This window comes from Equus przewalskii, chromosome 13, assembly GCF_037783145.1.
Source record: "Equus przewalskii isolate Varuska chromosome 13, EquPr2, whole genome shotgun sequence".
Lineage (NCBI taxonomy): Eukaryota > Metazoa > Chordata > Mammalia > Perissodactyla > Equidae > Equus > Equus przewalskii.
Window position 1 is genome coordinate 81,439,731 of NC_091843.1, and position 24,837 is coordinate 81,464,567.

General features: G+C 35.8%; 1 protein-coding gene across 2 annotated transcripts in view; it reads left to right on the forward strand.

The window, feature by feature from the left end:
* Window positions 1–24,837, forward strand: part of EDIL3 (EGF like repeats and discoidin domains 3) — a 381,430-nt gene that overhangs the window by 112,902 nt on the left and 243,691 nt on the right. For both annotated transcript variants that reach the window (XM_008539038.2, XM_008539042.2), the window contains exon 2: window positions 7,315–7,443. In XM_008539038.2, coding sequence (XP_008537260.1) covers window positions 7,315–7,443 — 129 coding nt within the window. The remainder of the gene's footprint in view (window positions 1–7,314; window positions 7,444–24,837) is intronic.

A 24,837-nucleotide genomic window follows, 5' to 3' on the forward strand; every position in this document is an offset into this window, starting at 1 on the left:
GGATATGTTACCACATTTTGGGGTTTTTTTTTCTTTTCCTTTTCTTTTTCTCCTTAAGCCCCCCAGTACATACTTGTATATTCTAGTTGTAGGTTCTTCTGTCTCTGCTATGTGGGACGCCACCTCAGTATGGCTTGATGAGCTGTGCTAGGTCTGCGCCCAGGATCCAAACCAGTGAAACCCTGGGCCGCCAAAGTGGAGTGTGTGAACTTAACCGCTTAGCCACAGGGCTGCTCCCACACATTTTTCTTTTCAATTTTACAGCTGTATACAAATTTTTTTGCAGAAATGGAGAGATGGCAGGGCTGAGAGCACAGACATAGTCTAGGTGGCTTCTAGCACTGCTGAAAAAGCAGAGAAAATGGAGAGGGATGCACTCATCCAAATCAATTATTAATATATTTACATTACTATGTAAATACATGAATACATTAGCAGCACTATGTGAATATATTAATATGTAAGAAGATCAATATATAAATATATAAGTACATTAACATGTAAATACAATAATATGTTTTCAGCAGATGTTTGATGCATATTAAGGCTTAGCAGAAATGCCCTTGATTAACATGAGGATAGAGGATAGAATGGGGGCTTTAAATTATAAATAGATTCCTACTAAGATTGTGTTGCTGCAAAAACCAATTAGTGACATTTTATGACTATGTACCAGATACACTGGCCTCCTTTCCATTCCTTGATTTCATCGCTGTCTTGCTTGTCACTAGGGCACACACTTGCTGTACTTTGGCTTAGAATGCTCTTCCTTAGGTTTTAACGTGACTGGCTCACCCTCATCCTTCAGGTTTCAGTTCAAGTGGCGCCTCCTCAGAGAAGCCTTTTTGACTATTTTAAGTAACCAGTTCTATTTACTGCCTTTTCATCACTCTGTTCTCCTTTTCTCCCCCGACTCCCATGGTTTTGATTACTGTGGGCAATACCTTGCTTATTTATTTGTAAGTTTTTGTTATGCGTCCCCTCCACTGTAATATGAACTCTAAGAGTGTGGGAACCTTATGTGCCTTCGTCTAGGCTATATTTCCAGCGTCTAATGTGGTTCCAGGAGTAGCAATACATGAGGAATGGATCTGTGATTCTCTGAACTGTGAACTGCAGATAGGTGCTAACATATAAAGAGAAGTGGATGCATAAACCATCTGAGACTTTAAATATTGCTGAGAGACATTAGCTGTTCTGTCCACTGATTCCAAGATTAGTGCCAACATAGAATTTTCTCCTTTACCTGGCATTAGAAGTTGCATAGTTATATACTGAGCTCATAGAAACAAAACACAACCACAATCATAAAGGTACAGATTTTAGATTTTTAGTTTTTGATATTTTGGGCTTTTTTAGTGCATTGTCTTTTGCAGTGCTACATGATATTTTAGATTCTTATATACTCTGCTCTCTAGGTTAAAAAATCATGGATTGAAAACTGATAATGAAGTGAAATAAGACAGTCCCCGAATCACCTTGAACAGGAGGTGACCGGCAACAGGTGGTGAGGGGGCGGGAAGAATGAAGTGGACAAGGAACACAGACAGGAGGGTCCCAGTCCAAGCAGAACCCTGGAGACTGTGGGGGGAAGAGCAGACAAACAGGAAGTTAAATTTAGCTGCAATGATTTCTTGCCTCTGGGAAAAATAATTGCTTCACTCTATTGCCAAAAGGCAAATCGGCATCAGCTTAATTCGCCTGAGTCTGCCATAAACTGCAGATGGAATCATAAAACATAGTTAGATTCAAATTAAACACATCTGTCCTGATCTAAAGCAGGTGAGGCCAGCCAGCCAAGAAGCATCAAGGTGTAACATTGCACACAGATTACTATATGCAGAGGTATATTTTGGGAGCTTGCTGACAGTGGAATAAAGAACCATGAAATCATCTACTGTCCTATTTTCCTTTATTGAGCCTGCCTTCTTGTACTGGTTGCCATCTTAGTTTTAAAAGACCCTACCAACACATCCACTGAGAACCAAATAAACAACCAGACAAAAACACTGATTTGAAGTCCAGGAGTCTATTGCATTTTAATCAGGATTCTTATCTGAACTGATGCTTTCTTAGATTAATTGGAATGACAGGGAGTCAGAAGTCCCTACAGTGCATTTTAATTGGACTTGAAATTCCAGGCAGAGAAAGTTTGTTTCCACTCGAGGTGTCAGCCCACATCTGTACCACCCACTGAAATAGTGGGTGTGTAGAGAAAATAGTAGGCTAACATCTGATGGTTTTGACCAAGGTAACTATGTAACCTATCTAAATCAGGACGGTTTTGAGAATGTGAAAGGGGATTGTGGCATGCATGGAGGTGCAGGGTCCCAATCTCCCTTCAGGAAACAACAAGCTGTTTAGCTGCAAGGAAGGCAGTAAGCTTTGGGCGTCCTTCTGCAGCACTTTCAGGATCCCCCTTAAACTTTAGAGCCTCACTCTGTCTGGGCCACCTCCAGCCAATGACTGAATATGGTAAGGGCACTAGTGTCTGGTCATTTCTGCTCTTGGGGGATTCCTCTAAAGAGTAAGCTTCACTTCGGAGCTTCCAGGTGGAGTGGCTGACACTTTGTCAAGTCTGCATTTTAGACTCTCCTGCTCAATCCTGTTCTTCTCTCCCTGCCGTTTCTTTTCACCGGTGTCAGATCTGCATCACAAGATCAAGGCTTTTTCTGCCCATTTCTGCTTCCTTCTCATTTTATCTTCCACAGGCATTACTTCCCAATAGAAGTATTACACTCCTAACTTTGTCATAGCGTTTACTTCATGGAAAACCCATCACAAGGATGCTATTAATAATTAGGTGTGTGGGGGCCGGCCCCATAGCTGAGTGGTTAAGTTTGCGCGCTCTGCTTCAGTGGCCCAGGGTTTTGCTGGTTCGGATCCTGAGCGTGGATGTGACACCGCTCGTCAGGCCATGTTGAGGCGGGGTCCCACATGCCACAACTAGAGGGACCCACAACTAAGAATATACAACTATGTACTGGGGGGATTTGGGGAGAAAAAGCAGGAAAAAAAATAATAATAATTAGATGTGTGGAATGGACTTAAAGCACAGCCTATAATAACCCTAATTATGTTTGACGGGCTTCTGTTGTCGACCCTCTACTTTATCCAAGGCCAAAACCTTGTTTTCTTGTTTTAGACGTTGTCCATCTAACAGAGGTACATGTGGGAACCTTTATTACTCTCAGGCAGACCTTGATATATTAGACCTTAGTTGAATAAATTGAATATTTATACTAGAGTGGAAGAGGCCTAACCTAAATTTCCTTCTTTTTCTCTTTTGAAGATTCTTCCTCTTTTTCCGTACTTATCCGTTGGTATGTCCAAGGACCTCTCCTCTCTTCTTATTTCCTCTCTGCTCCCTTCCCCTCAGTTCCTCTCCTCTGCCATCCCTTTAAAGACTCTCACTGGGATATAGTTTTCTCATTCACACTTAACGTATGCTATTGCAAAACCTCTCCAACTCCATATCTGCTGATTCAATAGAGTATGGGATGTTTTTATTTTGGATGTCCCACAGACTTCTTGAACACATAATTTCTTTAAAACTAAATCCATTATATTCCTCATGAAAGATGGCCCTTCAGTCATACAGGCAGGAGCTCTAGAAATCAACCCAGATTTCTTGCTATCTTTCACCCTCTACATCAGTTTGGTCACAATGTCATCTCGATTCTACCTTGAACATTTTGGTCAAATCTATTACCTCTTTTCTCCCTTTCAGAACGACACTAAGTAAATATCAATAATGGGGATAAAGTAAAAGATGAATTTTCACAAGTACATAATGTATTAGAAATAAGTAGACATCAGCAGAAAAGAAGAACAAAAAGTACACGGACAAGAGAGAAAAAAACGTATGAGCTAAACAGCAGCTGACAACCACAAGACATAAGGAGAGAGGAACGGATTGTCCTGGACCACAGAAGCATCATGTGCCTGGCATACACACCTGTAGAAAACCGGTTAGATTAAGTATTATCATCTAGAAGGGGCAGCACAAGTGCCAAGAAAGGTTTCTCAGGACACCAAAAACTCCCCATAATGATGAAATAATCAAAGGGACCAGACGTTCTGGCCTCATGTGGCCCTGGGCATGTCAGGACAGTAAGCTCACATCAGTTAATAAACTATGCAGGAACTTGGCTGTAGAAGTGAAAAAGATCAGAATGAGAGGTTCTCAATTTTGGATAAATATATAAATGTAGCCTGCATGCTTGAGAACCTGTAGGATACTGCTCGTGCCTTGCCTTTCTCCTGTAGACATTGCTTCTGTCACTGTAAATAAGTCAATCTACAACAGGCCTTGATCTGTTGACATTGCTGCAACAACAGATTCTGGTCTGGAGAATGTAGACGTCCTCTTTTTGTAGTATTGACGATACTCAGAATTATAACTGACAACTCATATGTTTGAGTGTTAATACTCATCTTCATGCAATGTTTGGAATGAGTAGATGACAAGGTTGTTAGTCTGACTGTGTGAAGCTGTGCTGCTTTGCTCACACCAAAGGCAGAGAGGCATGATCTCACTTCTAAACTGCTCATTGACTCTTTCTAAACTCTCAACAGTAATGCCTTTGCTTCTAGATTAAGCATCTGGGGGAGGAGTGGTAGTGATTTGGGGGACTTTCATTTCCTGTTGCATTATTTAGTATTTGTTAACTGGATTGGGATGAAATGGTGCCTCCATTGCTTTCCATGCCATAGCCACCTCTAAGGAGTGTTAAGAAAATCCTCATCATTTTTTGCTGAGACTGCTTCAAAAGATTGATGCTTAGTCCTTTTGCCTTCAGCCTTGACTCCTCCATTTGATCCAATACAATGCTGCCCGAGTCATCATTCCTAAACACAAATGTGGGCATATACTTTCCTGTGAGCAATGTCCTTTTGTGGTTTCTCCAATGCTTAAAGAGAAACTTCAAAATATGTGGCCCAGCATATAAGGCCTTTATTTATATGACCATGCTACTTTTCTTAGCTCATTTGTCTCTATTCCTCATACACATTTATGCTTTAATTGTAGTGACCTACTCAAAGCTCTAGGAAGGAGCCATGATCTTTTTCCTTTGCGTATGTTATTCCCTTTGCCTGGAAGCTTGAGCATGTACCCCTTCCTCTTCTGCATCACCTGATAGCACTAAATCCTTTTAGAAGTCTCTGTTGATCCTGCAATTTGGATCATATATACTAATCACAGCTCTTATTACTACATGGTGTAATTGTTCCTGCTTTTTTAATCTCCTATAGTAGGGCTCTGTACTTCTTGATGGTAAAGACTGTCTTTAGTTCTGTATGTCCAGCACTTACCTCAGTGCCTGCTATAAAATAGGTACTCAAGCAGTAGAAGGATGGATGGAGAAATGGATGGATAAATGGAGAGATGGCTGAGTGGGTGGCTAGCTAGATAGATAAAGAGATAGAAAGTTTGTTGAAATATCTTTACCAGTCATCCCCAGTCACCCTCCTCATTCAAATGCACTCTATAGGATGCTGCCAGGAGAGTCTTCTTAAAATATAGATCTGACCATGTCAAAACTTTAAAATATATATTGAAAACATTCATTGGCTCCTTGTCTTATAAATTATGATGTAACTATTTAATCTTCCCTGATCTGACATATCTACCAAATTCTATGGTATTCCCAAAACATATTCATTCATTCATTTATTCATTATTTCATAATTCTCTTTTCTAATGTCTACTGCAGTGCTAATGTAGTATTTTTATCATCTTATTATATCTAATGATTTACTTTTTAAATTTGACAAAAATCTTAACCTCCATTTTCACTTTTCTAAAATTTTAAAGCGGTTAATCTAGGAAAGAGATGAAATAAGTTCTGGTAATAATTATTATTTCTATATAATATTAATCCTATATAATAATACCTATAAGGAAGTAAAGTTCCTAAGAAATACAAAGTATAGGAAACTGGGGCCCAAATTTTTTTTAGATTTTGGAAAGCCTCATTCTCTGTTAATCCAGGAGGTAGCACTTTCACCTGAAAGCTCCCCTCAGAACTGTGTGGCCTCTTATGAGTCAGATTCACACCCTCTCTGTGCAGTAAAGCCACACCCATGATGCTGTCTGAAGCCTGCTTTTCTCTCCAGACTTAATCAGGGCTACTTTGGATATGTCAGGCTGCTCACGAATAATACCCTTCAGATTTTTAGAAGCCCCTTTTTTTAGCTGAGAGAGTCAGGCTGCATCTGAATTATTTGAAATGTTTTCACAAAGTGTCTTATAGCCACATCCTTGTTTTGACATTAATGTTGAGGCCACGTCTTTCTGACAAAGCTCTGGATTTGATTTTCACTGGTTTGAAAGGCTGGAGTTGAGAAACAGTTTTATTTCCTATCACAAGTCCTGGTCCCTCTATATTCCTTTTCTTTACTTTCAAACTGATCAGTTCTTTATTTAGCACCTCTCTTTCTTATGGTACCTCACCAAATGCAGCTGTTAACAGCCAACTGACACTAACATTCTACCTGGAAATCTCATTACTCATTTGCTAAAGTTCACTAGGTACATTTTCTATCACCCACGTTCTTCGGGTGACAGACAGCTTTACCAATTGCTTCTCTCTACATAACATGGGTAGCCTTTTTCTCAGTGTTTTTTCCGATTCCATCTACCACTCAGTAGCAAAGCCATGGCCACGGTATTTTAGGTCTTTGTCATGGCACAACTTATTTCTCTGTAGCAGTTTCTCTCTTATCCTTCCACGTTTCTCTCAAGCAAGATAGCCTGAATTTTTCCTCACAGCCATGGCATGGTTCCGGAAGAGGATGTAGAAATATTCAAGTACTTTTTCAAGCCTCTGCTGGTTTCAAGCCTGCTAACATCCTATTGGCCAAAGCAAGTCACATAGACAAGCCCAGATTCTAGGGATCCAGAAGTAAACCCCATTCCTTTAGTAAGAAGAATTGCAAACTTACAAAGCAAAGTGTTTGGTTATATAAAGGTTATTTATTGGAATAATTGATAAACCAATTTACCACAGATATTCAGGCTAATCCTCTGTAACAAATTAGACAATATTTCATTTACATGTGATGAAGGAACCCCAAACTGAGTTAATAGCTTTCAGTATGCAATGTTTGAATTATAAAGTTTAATTTTTACCATGCTATGTACTCTCTCTCTTAAAAGCACATGGTTTCAAATGGATCTTGCATACCTTATGTGTAAATCGAAATAGTGTGGTGACTTTGCCAAGGGAAGATCTGTGGGGCATGTGAAATAGTACATTCCTGCGCCTGAGACCAAACAAAAAAGTCAGTATCTGTTCCTTTATTCCTCAGGTGATATTTGTGATCCTAATCCATGTGAAAATGGAGGTGTCTGTTTGCCTGGAGTGGCTGAAGGTTCCTTTTCCTGTGAGTGTCCAGGTGGCTTCACAGACTCCAACTGTTCTAGTATTGTGGAGGTTGGTAAGTGCAAGATTTAAGCATTTCAATGGTTCTTTTTGTTTTCATGAGTGACTGACCAATTTGGTGTGGGGCATTAAAGGTATTCTGGATAAGATTGCTGTATGTTGCTGATTCATTTATTGCTCTCTAGGAATTTCAATCTCATCATTTCTATTTTATAACCAAATTATATTTTTATTAGGGGTGTTCTCAAATAAATAATTTAAAATTATGTTTTGGTGATTAACACTATACTTTAAAGGAGTACAGATACCACTTGACTGTAATAAATTTTTCTCTCTCTAATATTAATACACATTTAAAATTTTATTCCCACTGGAAAATAATTTCGAATTTAATTTATTCAAATTAAGTAGTCACTCTAAATAAAATAGAATTTATTTTAGCCATTGAGAGTATCCATCGGTATTTTGTAGCTGTTCTGTTACTTGTCTAAGAATATAAATATATGAAAGAAGACAATATTTCAGCTGCATTATTCTTCAAAGTCTTTACAAAAACTTTGCCTTGCAAATTTTGATTAGTCAGTGGTCATATTTCAAAATGCTTTTTCATCTGTGAAGTACCTCATTGACATATGCAGTTAGGGATTCAGGGTAACTTCCTTAATTTCCAAATAGGTCCTCATTAAGGACATAGCTGTCCTTTAAATAATTTAGCACTATGTAAACTTATATAGAGATTTTCTCTCTAACCAAAGGTAGAACCATGATTAAGTTTTTAACAATTCCACTTTTTGTATATCAGCACCAAGAAGAATAGAAAGTGGCCTGTATCTCTGCCACATGTTTCGGATTAAAGTTCTGCCAACCAGCATAAACCTTGGAAAACTCAGAGATTTGGCTGGGTTTTGAAAAAGAGTTTTGAAGAAGAAAGTAATAGTATCTATAGTGAGGGCCCAGTTTGAGTCACTCATCATCGTATCTAATGCACCTAGCCTAGTACCTTATGCAGAGTAGGAAACCTACAACTGTTGAACGAATGAAAGGATTATTAAATAAAACCATTTTTAAATAGAACCAATGCCATTTTTCACCACTAGTTATTGGATTTTAGTATGCTTTACTTTTTAAATGTGTTTTTCTTGTATTTTATATATTACATTAGAATAAATGTATTATATCTGAAAAAGTTATATTATTGCTGAAATGTACGTTGTTCATTTAATTCATTTCAGAGATAATTCTCTTTTCAGGCTTTTATTAACTCGTGGCAGTTCTAGGGGTTTGAGACGGCGCCATAGAAATAAAACTGCTGTAACCACTTTGACCCAGGCTGCAAATATGTACAGTGGGTTTCAAAGTTTAATGTGAGAATCGTATCCTCAGGAAAGTCTATCTGTCTGCAGAAAATTATAGTCATAAATACTCCTAACAGGAATGTAGGAGTAGAATAAAAATTTAGTATTCTATTTTAAGCCCACTAACCCTAAATTGGCAGTGCCTTAGATTTGTAGTATATAATGTTTCAGTTGCTACTTTCTAAGAGCCACATCTGGAATCATAGGCAAATGTATTTAAATAATTAGGAAACCAGTATCTTCATAGAACTTTTAAGTTAATACTTGAATACTTTGGGCCATATTTTTAAATATGAATTCAGCATTCATATTTTATCAGAAGAGTGATATTATGGGCAGCAAAACTTTAAAAACTAAACACACTGCCGTATTCCACGTAGATCAATGAGACTGGAGAATCAAATGCTTATAGAATTCAGTTTTATTCAGGTTCATTATTAAATACTATTGAAGCACTTCTGATATTCAGAAATGGGATAGTTATTCTATATTACCTTAAGCTGTGTGTTTTTGTATGTTTTAAGCAACCTTGTTCTTGCATGAGGCATGTTTAGGAGTTCTCGGAAGAAATATGTTCTGTTCATATTTGCTTTATCATTTAGCATTGCCTATGAGTTATACCAATTCTAATATAATATATTGGCTTTATAACATTAAAATAATAGAAAAGTCTCCTAAAAGTTTAAAATGTCCAATTTCTTAAATATATCTTTGCTATATTGTGAAATAATTTTTTTAAAAGGTGAAAAAATAGGGAAGATGAAATACAATTTTGAGGTTGGATATCTCTTTAGGACAGACACATGACCTTACTTGCCCTTCTCCTGCCTCTTTCTAAACTCCATCTTTGCTTATAGATAAGGAAATACTGAATATTTTTTGAATAAAAACATTTAGTAGCAATGCTTTTATTTTCTAGTCTACCTCAGGTTTTTTCATATTTTTAAAACTAATTATGGGGACTAAATATATGAAATATTAGATCATTAAAGAGCATCTTGACTTTTCAGTTTAAAAAGTCTGTTACTTTGCTGGGACATTTTGTTGCTGTTGTTTCCCTGCTGTTGGGTAGTGGTAATGCAGAAAGCATAGGATATGCTAGAATTTTATACACTCACACACAAAAATAATCCTCCAAAAAACTCTAGGTATTTTAATGTAATATCTTAAAAGACACAAGATTTGAGCTGTCACCATGCACTATTTTTGCTTACACATTAATCCCCCCAGAGATGGAGATGTGTCGAAGGTTTCTTCTAAACTTCAAACCATACAGATTTTGTGATTATATGAAGTTCTAAATCTCCTTATTTTTAATTTGCAAAGGAAAGGAAATAATTTATTTATATTCGCCTAGAAAAAGTTGTGTTTGACCCCAATTTTTTAAATAATTTTTACTCTGTTCAATCTACAATCAAACATATACTCTCTTCGTTGTAGTACGTCTGGAAAGGAGAATTTCCGATACATGCTATTCTTAGAGATAAAAATTGCTTAATGACTTTACCTCAAACCTCATTACTTTGTAGTAGCCCTGATTCAACTTCTTGATGCTGCTTAGTTCAAGAGATCCTCATCCAATTTTCTACTTTTATTCTTCCCTCCCAAAGCATCTAGTGTCAGATAAGCACAAAACACTTTGTCACATTTGCAATCAATTCTCATGGCACTTACATTCCTATATTGTGCGGGGAAGCTTGGAGAAATTGACTCGCTCAGATTTGTGAACTTCATTCACTAGATAACACTGCTTTTCTTTGGACTTAATTCTTGATCTGTGTGTACTCCAGTATCCATCTTTTACCTCTCTCTGTCTCTTTCTGTCTCTCTGTCTTGTTGTCCCCCACACATTCCCCTTATACAGATGTAACTACACACCTCAGTGTTCTCAGTCTCTTTGAGTTGTTAAGACTCACTTCTGATATCTGCAAAAGGCAATAGGAACACATCTCTCTCAGCAAAAGAAAGAAAGAAAAACCCTTACTTTACATCCTCAGACTTGAGGACATCAGCCAGATTAATTAGTGTTTGCACAGATGTGCCCACTTGCTGCCTCCCTCTCCAGGGAACTTGTAGACAGACCACCGTGTACATAAACCCCAAACTGCTTCCCAATTACCTGCTCACATTCCTGGATGGCACTGTGTAATTTGGAGCCAAATGGTGACACATTTATTTCATATAGAAATTTCTATTACCAGTGAGTATTCTAGACTTCGTGTATAGAAATTCTAAGAATTATTAAATTGTTCAAGTTTCATGGCATACATAATTCTCTTCTGTATGCTAACAGAGTAATTCAGTAAACTAATGACAAATATGAACTTTTACAACTAAAAGAGAACAAAATAAATGATTGACTTAAAATTAGTTTTCATTTATTGCTAAACAAATGTTTCGTGAGCTCTTACTAAGTAATAGTTATCTAAATGGTGGAATTCAAAGGTAAACAAATCTATAGAAATTGCTGTGGAACAAGGAAAGCAGATAAATAAATAGGTAAATATGATGGATGTTGTGACAGGAGAAGCATATGGAGCCATAAGAATATAAAGCAGATGTTTTGTCTTAAACTAGGTGTCAGGGAATGCATGCCTACCTGAAAAAATAACATCTTGACATAATTCCAAAAAATAATTTCAATCTAGCGGGCAGAAAGCTGGACGTATTCTAGACAGAATAAATAGCTTTTTAAAAAGCCAGGAGATAAGAAAAGTAGTAATTCCACGAGCTGGAGGAAACTCACTGTGACTAGAGCTTACAAAAGAGAGACATGATGGCCAAGAATGAGTCTGAAGATGCGGACGGTGGCTGATTCTGCAGTCTTCTATGCTGTTTTAAGGAATTTGGACTTTACACTAAGAGCAATGGAGAGGATTTGTACTTTGAGAAGATCACTGCCACTGCAGTATGGAACAAAAATTAGAACAGAGTGAGATAAGGGGACAATTTGAAGGCTACTCAGAGGACCAGGTCAGACATGATGATCTTGGTCTGGGTTCACGTAGTAACAAAGGGAATGGAGAGGAGAGAGTTAATAAATATTTAAAAGATACGATAGATAATTATTGGTGACTTTTGAGGTTATTGAGTAAAAGGGGCTTGGAGAAAGGGAGAAGTAAAGAAGAAGCATCTTCAGGTTATGGCCTAAGCAACTGGGTACCATTTTCTGAAATAGCGTAAATTAAGGATACACTGGATTTGGAGGTAGGAAATGAGTTGAGTACATCACATGTTGAATTTGAGGAATTTGCTAGACATTAGTTAAGAAATCAGGCATAGATTGTAAGTCATAATTCTACAGATGGTTGTTGATGCTCAGGGAGTGTATGAATTTGCCCAGAAGCAGAATAACTTCTGAAAAGAAGAGAGGACCAAGAAATGGAAACCAATAAGAGGTTCATCAATAATTAAGCAATAGGTGGAGAAAGTTAAATCTCTAGAGGAATCTGAGAAGGAGTGGCCAGGGAGATATAACAGAAACCAGGAAAGTGTCGCACCCCAAAAGTTAAGGTTAGACAGTATTTCAAGAAATGGGTGACCGGCAATGTCAGATACTGTGAAGCTGAGCAAGATAAACATTTATACGTGTCTTACCTGTGATCTCATCAAGATCAGTTTCACTGGAGTTGTGGAGAAAGTGGTTGTAGCACTTGGAAGAATTACAGGAATATTTTTAAAAGTGGCTAGGAATACAAGGGAAGTTCCTCAATTTGACAAAGAGTATCTTTAAAAAATCTAGAGCTGAAAACATTCTTAATGGTGAGAAACTCAAAGCTTTCCCATTTAGATCAGAAACAAGACAAAGGTACTCTTTCTCACTACTACTTTTCAACATTGCACTGGAAATACTAGCTACTGCAATAAGACAAGAAAAGGAAATAAAAGATTTACAGATTGGGAAGGAAGAAATATAAGTTTCTTTTCACAAATGACATTACAGAAGAGTTGTAGAATGCAAAGTTAACATACAGAAGTCAATAGTTTTCCTATTTACCAGTAACGAATAAGTGAAGTTTGAAATTACAAACACAATTGGCAGAGCACAGAGGATTTTAGGGAACTGAAAATACTCTGTATGATGTTATAATGAGGCATACAAGCCATTGTACATTTGTCCAACCCTATGCAATATACACCACCAAGAATGAACCCTAATGCAAACTATGGACTTTAGATGATTATGACATACCAGTGCAGGCTCATCAATTATAACGAGTGTACCACATTGGTGGGGGATGTTCATAATGGTGGAGGCTACGTATGTGTAGGGTCAGGACTATATGGGAAATCTCTATTCCCTTTTCTATTTTGCTGTGAACCTAAAATTGCTCTAAAAATAAAATCTTTAATTTAAAAAATGGCTATAACAAACATTAATCAGTTTATGCACTTATTTACTCTTCCATCCATCAAATATTTATTGAGTGTATACTGTTTACCACACACTTCCTAGCCCTGAGGATATAACCAATAAAAAAATAGTCTTAGCCTTCATGAATCTTCTAGTCAAATGGGAAATTAGACAATAAACCCCATGCTTATCATGGTAAGTTCTATAAAGAAAACTAAAGCTCAGTTTGAGGTAGAATAGTAGGAGGTATATTTTTGGATAAGACTAGTAGGAAAGACTGAGAAGTTGGTGTTTGAACAAAAAGTGGAATTGAAATAACTTCATTGTATAGGGATGGGGAGAGAGGACAGTAACTGAAAGGGGAATTGAGGCTAAGGGAGGTTTTTTTTTTTTTTTGGGAAGATTAGCCCTGAGCTAACTGCTGCCAATCCTCCTCTTTTTGCTGAGGAAGACTGGCCCTGAGCTAACATCTGTGCCCATCTTCCTCTTCTTTATATGTGGGATGCCTACCACAGCATGGCTTGCCATGTGGTGCCATGTACACACCTGGGATCCGAACCAGTGAACCCCGGGCTGCTGAAGTCGAATGTGTGCACTTAACTGCTGCGCGACTGGGCTGGCCCCTCAGGGAGGTTTTTAAGATGGAATTGTAATGTCATTATGATTCAGAAATATGACATAAAAGCTAAGCTTTTGTTTTACTAGAAATAAACTATGTTAGATGACTCATAGAGAAATTTCAATAATACTTAGCATACATTTAACCTATTGAAACTATCAGTCTGAAAACAACATAAACATTGGAATGTGGTAGTAATATAAAATCCATCATCACTTTTGTTAAAAAATTTCAAGACCCTGTGTTATTGAGAGTAGTTCAGCACAGAGTAACAGAGTCCATACATCATTTCATTTATGGTTCTCCCTCTTTATCCTCTCTGTAATTGCATTGGCTTCTGATCAGATTTTCTTATTTAGAAAAAATAATAAATATTTACCTTCTATCCTCTCCTGTCCTCTTCGCTATATTCCATCCAAACCAATTTCTTTTTGGTAACTGGTATCCCTTTCCTAAGGTGAATTTGGATTCTTTTAAATTTGTGGCCTGCAAATCTCATCAATTTCATTTATAATCTCATAATCTTTCCTGCTTCCATTTCATTCTGAGAAATTGGTTACATTTATCCCAGAAACATAAAGACTTTCATACAAATTTTTTTAAAAGTTACGTTGTACCTCTCACCCCATGAATAGTCATGTTCATGTTTGTCTTTTAGAGGATGAGAATTCAGTGTCAGAATATCAAGTAGTGTAACAGAGACTGACTCTGTCTAATAGACTTCTTTTTAGTGGCCATGGAATATCAGAATGTTGACAAGCATTAAGTAGATCTCTTGGGTAGAGTGAGGCTATTTTTAGATTTCTGAACTTTGATTACCAAATGAGAGATTTGGTAAATTTCAGTTAAATTGTTCACAAAGTAGATGAAATTATGAGCAGTTGTCAGTTTTTTTCTCCCCTTGAGATATCTTCTTGGTCTAAGGAAGGATAGCTCATGATTGAATCCATATTTCTAGAAATGATCATAATGAGAGCTATTCTGCATGATTAAAATAGTTTCTGAAAAGCTGCCAGCCATAGATGATTGGTAGGAAATTTCCCAGTCAACTAGAGTCAAAGGAATTTATTTTCAGAATTATATTTACTTATTTTTCTGATAATAAGAAAGATTAAATATGTATTCATACAAACAAATAGAATTGTACAGTTAAGATAACAGACAACAATTTTAGGGAAATTTTTTTGCCATTTATTTTGTATGTATTATAAAAAAGTAATTTTCTTTTATATATGTAAACATTTCTATAACATAGTTTATAAACTATTAGCTTATTAATTTAAAAACATTTCTACTTCGTTGTCAATTACAATGATTAGAATTTATTAGCTTGCAATTCCATGCCCTAACAATTAGATATTAAGAGAAAAATAGAGAATATCAAAGAATGTCATAAAATATCAAGTACAGAAATCCTTTCTTGCCCAGAAGAAAGATTGGAGCCAAGTTGTGATAAAGCTTTTATTTGTAAGAAAAGACAATGTAACACATTTTTTGAAAAGTTGATGTATACCATTTTAACCATTGTATTTTTTTCTAAGTGTATATCCTTCCCAATGATTGAGGAGAAATACTTTTGTGAATGCAATGATAGTGGATGTGTGTCATTAAGCTTTTACTGCTTAAGAAATCGTCACAGATTTAGTGGATTTAAAAAACAATAATTTATCTCACAATTCTATGAGAAAGTTAAGTTGGTGTTCTGGTTGACTGGTACTGGGTAGTGGAGGATGGCTCAGTTGGGACGGCTTGTCTCTGCTGTATCAGGTGTCCTTACACAGTGGTAGTGGAAAGGTCTCAGGAGCAGTAAGAAAGATCCAGCCCAGTGACAAGCATTTTTCAAGTCTCAGCTGTGTCAGACTAGTCAAGACCACTTTTGATGGAAGGATCTGCCACTTCGTATTGCAAAGGTGAGGATGCAAGAAGAAGAATGTGTGGCTGGTTTTCAGTCTACCATGAGATGTCAGTTAGTTGCTTTTCTCTTTTTTTGTTTTTTTAAGAGTTTTTGTTGGTAATGCACAAAGTTGATAAACTTGTAGATATCTGTAGATACTGATTTTTATGTTACCGACTATGAATACAAAAATTCTATAAATAGTGATTTTTATCAAATCCTCTTTTTTATAAGGGAGGAAAGAAGTAAAAATTCTCTTAAAGAAAGAAAAAAGTATTTTCTGCTCACTTTAGGAAAATATATTGAAAAATTAGAAAGGTTAAAATGGAAAATAGCTTTAAATTGTCCTTTTACTTGGATTCCAAATGGAGTGGCATGAGGTCAGTTGTAGCACTGCCAAAAGGTACAATTCTACACATTTATGAAAATGAAAATTACTATTTTAAAGTGATAGGCTAAGGGGAAAATTTAGCATTAATCTCTGGAAAAATTTTCTTTTCCAAGTTGAGCACTTTCATGGAAAAGAGATCTACAAGAGACTCACAAAGGACTTATAAAATAGTTAAAACATGTCCAACTTTCTTTAAAATCTTCCATACTTTTACTTGGTTTTATCTTCTTCGTTGATTTTCCACACGAATCTATTTCTTGATTCTAACAATTATACCTATCATTTGTTTCGTTTTAATTGAATTAATTACACATCAATCCATGTATCCCAAACAGAGCAAGTCTTTAAAAAATAACATTATTTTTAAGCAAACGTGATGAAGTATTAAAATTCTATCATTTTATGAAAGTTCATATGTTGCTGGAGAATCAGCAAACTGTTTCTGCTGTGATTACAATAGAAACAAGAAAATAAAATAGTTATCTTTAGGTTGAGCTGTTGAATGCCATAATAGGAAGAAAAGCTAACAGTGTACACACTGCTTTTGTCTTGGGAATAGCCAGCTATATTTAAGAATATATATTTTACATAGAATTTATTGATTTTCTTCCTTACAAAAATAATGAAGAAAATTTGGGAAATATAAAGTAAAAGAAGTAAATAAAATTATCATAATCTTAGGTTATATATACTTTCATTCTTTTTTCTATCATTTACCTCTATCTATAGGTCTCTTTATATATGTATCTATAGCTGTATATAATCACATAAAGAGTGATAGCAAGTTAAGTTGATGCCTCATATAAAATTGTGCACATGTGTGTTTATGTGTATACATACGTGTGTGTAAAATTTCTGCAGTACATAGTTCATATTTTTTGATATCACTTTTTTTCCACTTAGGATATAAAATTAATGTTTCCATTTCATTAAAAATTCTTTCCTGACATTATTTAAAACATCAGGCTAACATTCTGTCATTTACCATCATTTTATTCAACCAGCCTCTATTTTTGGACATTTAAGTTGCATGCAAATCTCCTCTCTTATAAGCATTTTGATAAACACTCTTTTAACCAAATTTTGTGTACATTCCTCACTGTCTCCTTAGACTAAATTCTTAAAAGTAAGTTGTTGGATGAAGAGTTATTTGAGAACCTTTAATATCAGAAAGATTGTATAGGAAAGGCTAAACGGTTTGTCATGGTGGATTTATAATGAAAAGAAAGCTTAATGGGTTTAGATCTACTTAATCAGAGTAATGCAGATTTGGGGTTATTTGATTTTTATAATAGGAGGAGAAAAATATACTTGAAGAGCGAAGAAGAGATTGTTAGCCCATCAAATGTACTTTTTAAATAACATGTGAAGACTACATCCTCTTTTATTTTCACTTGATTATTGTATAAGGCAAAAAAATCATTTAAAAAGGACAAACTGTAAAGAGGCATCTATATAAAGTCCAGTTTGGTTGATAAAAATTATGAGAAAAAGGCTATTCTCTAAAATTCAGGCCAATGAGAGAAAGAGTAGGCATTTTATCAAGGAAACCTTAAATAATGGCTGTGGAACATCTGAAGTATGCAGCTGACTTAGGATAACTAGAGAAAGAAAGCCTAAGAAGGTTAGATAAAGGTAGGAAGTGGGAAAATGATTAGTATCCTGTGGATGGAAAGTGAAAGGCCACTGGATGAAGGACAGAGCATTTGCTCTCATCTTTCCTTTTACCATTAGTTACACAGAGAATAGAAGGAAGAGAAAGAGATGAAAATAAGTATTTTGATAGATTGAAATTTATTTCTTAGAACTATTAGAAACTCTTATAGCATTTAATATTGGTAAATTAGATTAATTAATCAGGAAACCTTATTGGCACCTACATGCTGTTTTTTATGAGGAATTATTAAAGTAAAGAATAAGGGTTACTAAAATGCAGTAGAAAGCATGACTCTTTTCTCAAGGAGCTTCAAGTAGATGTCATTGTATGTGAAGGTTTATTTGGCCACGGTCCCTGAAGCCATAGGAAACCTGGGTGACACCTCAAGGTAACTTTGTGCTTGAAGACAATTTATTGTTCAACATATATCAAAGTATTTATGTGAAGGCTAATTCTGTAATTCACAGTACTTCAAGTGCGATGGCAACATAATTTTTAAATGAGTCATATAAGGAGAGAGAATTTGGGCAGAATCCTTTTCAAAATGTATTTAATTTTTCCCTTTGAGAGTATAAAATTCACCAAACTACGATTTAAAATGGACAACAATCAATATTTATTATTATCTTTCTTTTAATCAAAATTTGGAAAGTAAGCTAGGAAGGACAAAATGTCAATTCCTCAGCAAAAGATAGAACCAGATAAGCAGTTTTCTTAAGTACTAATCCTTGGAAAATATAGCAAATTTCAGATAAGAATTAGTCTCCTCTTTGCATAGCCTGTTGAGAAATGCCCACAATGTCTTTATCTGGTAAGATTTTAATTCAGAAATCAGACCCCAAGTGCTTCATCTAAATCACGGAGAGCAGTTGGCCACAGAACTCATCTCTACAGTAACTGCCAAATATTTCCAACGAGACAGATGTTGTGTGTGTCAAGTCTGCTGTCTTTCAGTCAATTCTTTTGGCTCTTCAGGCAATGGATAAATGGCGTGTATCACGGAACAGCCTCTGGCCTCTAAAGTCAGCTTTTATTAATTATTCGACTATGTAGGTCAAGCTATGTTATTCTCCACAATGATTTCCTGACCCAAAATATCAGTAGTAAGTCTCACCTCACAACTAGACATGCTATTAGCAGGCCGTCATGTAATGAACATTGAAAGGAGAGGGCAGATGGCTTTTTTCTGCAATTTACCAATCCCATGATGCCAAGGACGTTTTTTCCTCACCCCTTTCCCTGTAACCGTGTCTGGTATTTTTAGAGTACTCTATTCTCTGAAATGCTGATATATGTATTATTCTTGTAATAACCTTGAAACAAACAGTTGAGCTAATACCAGTCTCAAAGTTGAATGGGAAAATGATCCTGTGATGAATGTAATGACTGAACCAAGGTCATAGATGCCTGCTCAGTGGCAGGACAGATGAACCTGAAATTTTGTCCCATGCTTTTCCACAGTCCACTGTTTGTGTTCAAGTTAAACTGTGCCTGTTATACATGTGGGGATGGATACTTTGAAACAATGAGAGAACCTGGAGATATAATAATAGTAGCAATATCTTTGATTCCAGCGCTCGTCACATGCTGACCATGCTCTCTTGGAATTCGGTAGGAACGCATTCTCTAAATGATTGCATCATGATGTTGTGGTTAAGAACTCAGCCAGACTGAATTCAAATCCTGGCTCTTCTATTTACTAGCTCTGTTACTTTGGGCAAATTATTTACTTCTTGATGCCTTTGTTTCTCATCTGTGAAATCAGGGTAACAACAGTACCAACCTCAAAGGGGTTTTGTTCAAATTAAATGAATTAATATATGTAAGGCTCTTAGAACCGTGCCTGGATTATAATAAGAGCTATATAGGAGTTATAAAATAAGTAAATATAAACATTTAAACCTTATAGACAATTAAAAAGCTACGTGCAGAAATCAAGCTTCTAAGTCCTTGAATATTCTTCCATCATTTCAGTCATTAATAATATTATTGAAATGTCCAATAAATCCTGACCTATTATTTTTATGTTAGGATTTTTTCTGCTTGTGCTTGAATATGCAAACTGGGGGCAGTTTAGCTGTCAGCTTTTAATTTTTCAAAAATTTCTTTCCTTCAACATATAATTTGAAAGATCACCTCACTTGGTATGGGAAAAAGAGAACCCTGTGTTTTATTATTTGAAAATTATGAGTAATGTAAGTAATGCCTGCATAATTAGGAGTCAGCCTTTCTGGAGTATAGCTTTTCTTATGCTTACAGCAAATAACTTATGAATTGATTTTTCTTTATAAGATTGCAAAATGGGAATCTTGCAAAGGCATAATAAATGCCAAGTTGGAATTTATGACAACATATTAATATTAGGTTCTTAGTTGTGATAGATCAACAATAAGGCCTTTGTGGCTTTGCATAAAGATAGAATCACAGAGTAGAAGAGAACACTAAGATCTTCCATTTAAAGAATATTATGGAGCATCTCTGGAAAGCTATTCCTGACCCCCAGAGGCTAATGTTGCCTTTGTATATGACCCCAAGATAAAGGACCTACCTTGAGATTCTTACATTTGGGAAAGGATTATAAAACACACACATCAATAGTCGTTACACAGGAAATAACGTCATAAGAGAAGAACAAAGAGCTATAGCTACCAAGAGGAGAAAAGGCCACTTCCAATCCTGGGGATTGGATTTGGTGGCTGAGATGGTGTTTGAGATGGGCTGGGAAGAAAGTGTAGTTCAATAGCAAAGTTATTGGCTGAAAACATTTTAAGCAAAATACTGGATGATAAAAAACGCACAAAGATGAGAAACTTGAGAACCTTCTGGAAGAATTAACATTAGTGGTTGCCCAGATTATTTAGAGTTTATAGGGATGATTGGGAGCCAGACCAGGAAGGTGGTTTGGACCTGTATTGTATAGGGCCCCTAGTCCTCCCCTTGATGTACTCCCATAATATAGTTTTCAATGTTTTTAACAAATTTATCCCAGGAACATGATTCTATAACCTCTTTTGATGATACATTATTGAAGCATACAAAATTATAAAAACAAAACAACACAAAACTCTTAGCTGAACTGAATATTTGAGGTAATTTTTAAGTGCTACCTCAGGCTTTTCTTTTGAGGATTAAATTGTACGATTTTTTTCTCTTACATTTTTATTCTACCTCCAAGATAAATGTATTTTTCAATTCATTAATTATTGTGGTTGTTTTCAATAAGACTTGCTCTAATAGGTAGTTGATTTGGAAAAGGTTAAGTGTGGCTTATTGACTGAAATTAGTGCTAATTTCTAACATAGAATTTCTAACCAGAAATTAATTGCTAGAAGAAAGAACTGTAAAGGTTGAAAGACAGTTTCCAGGGGGCGCCTCCATGACTAGAAATGTCAGTTTACAGGTGGAAAATCCCATGAGAAGCCACAAAATATTTATATTCACCTGCATAGACACCTAGTCCTCGACACCAAGGAAACTGTTTTGATGAAGACATACGTTTGGTTTTTCATCTGTGGACTTTAATCAACTACATATGAAATAACAAGCAAACTAGATTCTTCGCTAGGAGAAGATGAAACGTTGGAAGAATACCTTTGATCCTTTGCTTGGTTTCAAAATTTTGCAATTTTTCCATTACTAAGGTACTTTTAACATTGCTGGCAAGCCGGTCATATTCTCTCTTGACCCCCACGCCAAGCATAACCTCCTCCTTGGGTGTCTTCCCCACCCTTCGTTTTCCTGCCCAAACTTGCCCTCAGACTGAAGGAGATAAGTAGTCCCCCGTGCTCTAGGAATTGGTCCATAGGTGGCGCTGGAGGAGGGAGGGAAAGGAAATTAGTTCTTTACTTTTAGTAGCTAATACAAAGTTGGATTATTAGTTGTAATTCAGCAGCCTAAAAAAGGCAGTTCATAACATCATTGTACTTTGCACTAGTTATATCTCATCTGGAGATCTAATTCTTGTCTCTGTAAGATCTCATTCTTGTTGCTGCATTTTAAAAGAACTTGACCAATTTGAATTTATCAAGAGGAGGCTAACAAAAATGATGACCAGGATGTAGGCCATGATCTGTGAAATTAAGGAGAGATGTTTATCTCAGTTAAGAAGAGAACTATGGGGGGTATGATAGCTGTCTTCAAAGATTTGAATGGCTGGTATGTCAAAGAAGGAGCTCCATTATTCCATTGTTTTCCACAGGCTGGCTCTAGGAGAGAGATGTGACATGTTCCTTTGTGAGATTATGAGTGCCCTGCCACTAGATATTTTGAAGCAATATTTTGATATTTGGTTGGCAGGTTGGACTAAGTGACCTTTAAGTTTGGTTTGCATTTAAATTTTTATTTTCAACAGTTGCTTACATCCTGTTTTCTGAACAGGCTGTTTCCTAGACTGTTTCTTGAAGGTTTAAAGAGTAGAAGTTAATAATGTGCATTCCCGCCTTGGAAATAAACTCCAAGATAGTAAGAAGGAGGCTTGGACGCTCCCTGAATAGCCCTGCACCTTTATTCCATTTCATTGTCTTCAAGTTAGACCTGTCCACTTTTTTATCAGCTGAATTCTTTAAAGACATTCCAATTAAGGAAAAATTTTAGCCTAGGGTGACAAGTTTTGCAGATAAGGAAATTACATTGTCAATGTCATTTGATTAACACCTGAATGTGGATACACTGACTATTTTCTTTTAAAGAAAGTCCTAATTCTGAAAAAAAAAAAAGCATTTAATTTTAGCTTCTATTTTAACAGACAGGAAAAAAAATCCTCTATAGCAGTCATTAACTCACTGCTGAATAAGTCAGTGGCACATTAGATTAGCTGAGTTCTATGTAGGCAGGCAGAAGCTGTGCTTTCTCTCTTATAGTTACGTCCTTGGGATGAGTTCAAACTACATGAAAAAAATAACTCCCCTTGACCAAAGAGAAACAGACAGATCCTCCAGAAATATCTCAGCTCTCTTCCATCAGACGTGCCCACTGTTTTTTTCCCTTCATCTTTTGAGTTTCAAAAGATATTTTAATTAAGCCAAATGTGTGGGTCTATATTTTGGGAATGCATCATTTCAAAGCCATCATAAAATTTGTAAGTTCCTCTTTGGAATACAAGCAATAAAAAAAGAATGATATTTTACTAAAAGACTTCGCAAATTTTAAAGTTGTAAAAATGTCATGTTGGAAATAACTGTAACATACTAAATACTGGCTTGTATACACACACACGCACACACACACTAATTATAAGCTAAGATTTTGTAATAAAGTAAATTTCTGTCTTCAATTAGTCACGATTTATTTTTTAAAAACACTGAGCTTTTATATTATTTATATCCTAGAAAGTACAGAATATTCAGTATTCAACCCTAAACGTCCCCAGTCGGGTAGAGGGTGACGAGCAGGGAAATGTGTTCATCATTCTAAGGCTGCATCTACCTGAGCACAGGACTCAGCCATCTCTTTGTCTCTGTGTCTTGTGCTACGTGGACTTGGGACTTTGGAAGTTTTACTTGACCTCCACTAACGGTAGCTATTACAAGAGAGTAACTTTCACAAGAAGAAAGCACAAATATAGATTGTCCAATATAGTTAAGAAGCACATTACTAAAGATAGGCTGATGGCATAGAAAAGAGGTTCATTTAGTAGCCTTATTTATAAAAAGTGAATATTTTGTATTGTGTTTAGGATTATGCGCTCCTATTTACTTAATGAAGCTATCTAGTCATTTTTTTTTTGTTTCATGTTTCTCCCACTATTCAAATGGAGTCTGATCATTCATTGAAATATCTATATGCGAGAACTCCTGAATCCATCCAAATATCATTTGATACTGAACTAAACCATGATATATCCATAAAATAGAAAATTATTCAATACTGTCCATATTTACTATTATATTGACATAGAAAAATATATACAATATATTTGTGAAAAAAGAAGGTTATAAAACAGCATCTATTGTAGAATCCTCTTTATTATATTATAAATGAATATATAATTATTAATATATACTATATATGTATATATAGTCTGATGTTTAAATAGTTTTACTTTAAAATTCAGTTTGAGGTGAGTTTTTAGTTGGTAATTTAGATGATTAAACAAATATACTTCTATTTCGCAATGCAAACCTTAACCCGTTGTAACAATGGACATTTTGCCAACACCCTTAATCACAAAATCTCTTCTGGTATTAACATTTTATATGTGATGATTCTGTGGTTTCCTTAAGTGGATGGTGTCACTGAGATTTGTGCCAATATGGCTGGATCTATCCATTACTTTTTAGTTTTGTGTTCTTTTGGTTTTAACAGATTTGCTTTTCAGATTAGCTCATTTATCCAGACTTATGGAAATGAACTGAGGTGGAAGTCCATGGTCTCCCACACATAAGTAAAGCAGAAATCCGTACAACATAATCCTGATGGTGTCAGCATCCTTCTATCATATTCTGTGAAACAGAATAATATGGGTGCTATGACCAAATGAAACTCACATATGGTGAACAGGTAACCTCAGCTTCATTGCTTCCTACTCACTTTAAGCAGCATTCTCACTGTACAATTATTCTCCCTCTCCTGTATTAAATTTTCAAAACGATTATGAATTACTTTTACTGAAAATTGACAAATCTGAGCAATCATTTATATTAACTTCTGGTCTGCTTTATCCCTCACAAGTTTCTCCCTTCTATTTGTCCATGAATTTTCTAAGGCTATCTGAGGTTTAATTTCCAGTCCTCGCTTTGTATGGCTCACAATAATGTAAAAACAGCCATTAAATTCACTTGCTAGACTTTATTTTCTCATCTGTAAAATTGGATAGCTTTCTAAAAATACTTAATTAGCACCAATCATGTGCACTATACAAAACTAAAAGTTAGGCACTGCCTTGGCAGGAAGAAGAGTGGGTAATGTCCAGTTTGGGAACAAGACTGGAAAGTATTATTGCCATTTGCTTTTAGAACTGGCTTTAAGTTATCGTTTAAAAGCCAGTGGGAGTTGGAAGGGAATAAATACATAAATCTGGAGATTGAAGTAAATACTGAAGAACTAAGAGTGGTGAGACTTGAATTCAGTCCACAGGATGGAATGAATTTGGATCAGGAGGAAGGACACACTGATTAAACAAAGGATATTTGAGGGCAATTGAATAGATACATGAAATACTGAGTTCTAAACCCTTTGTAA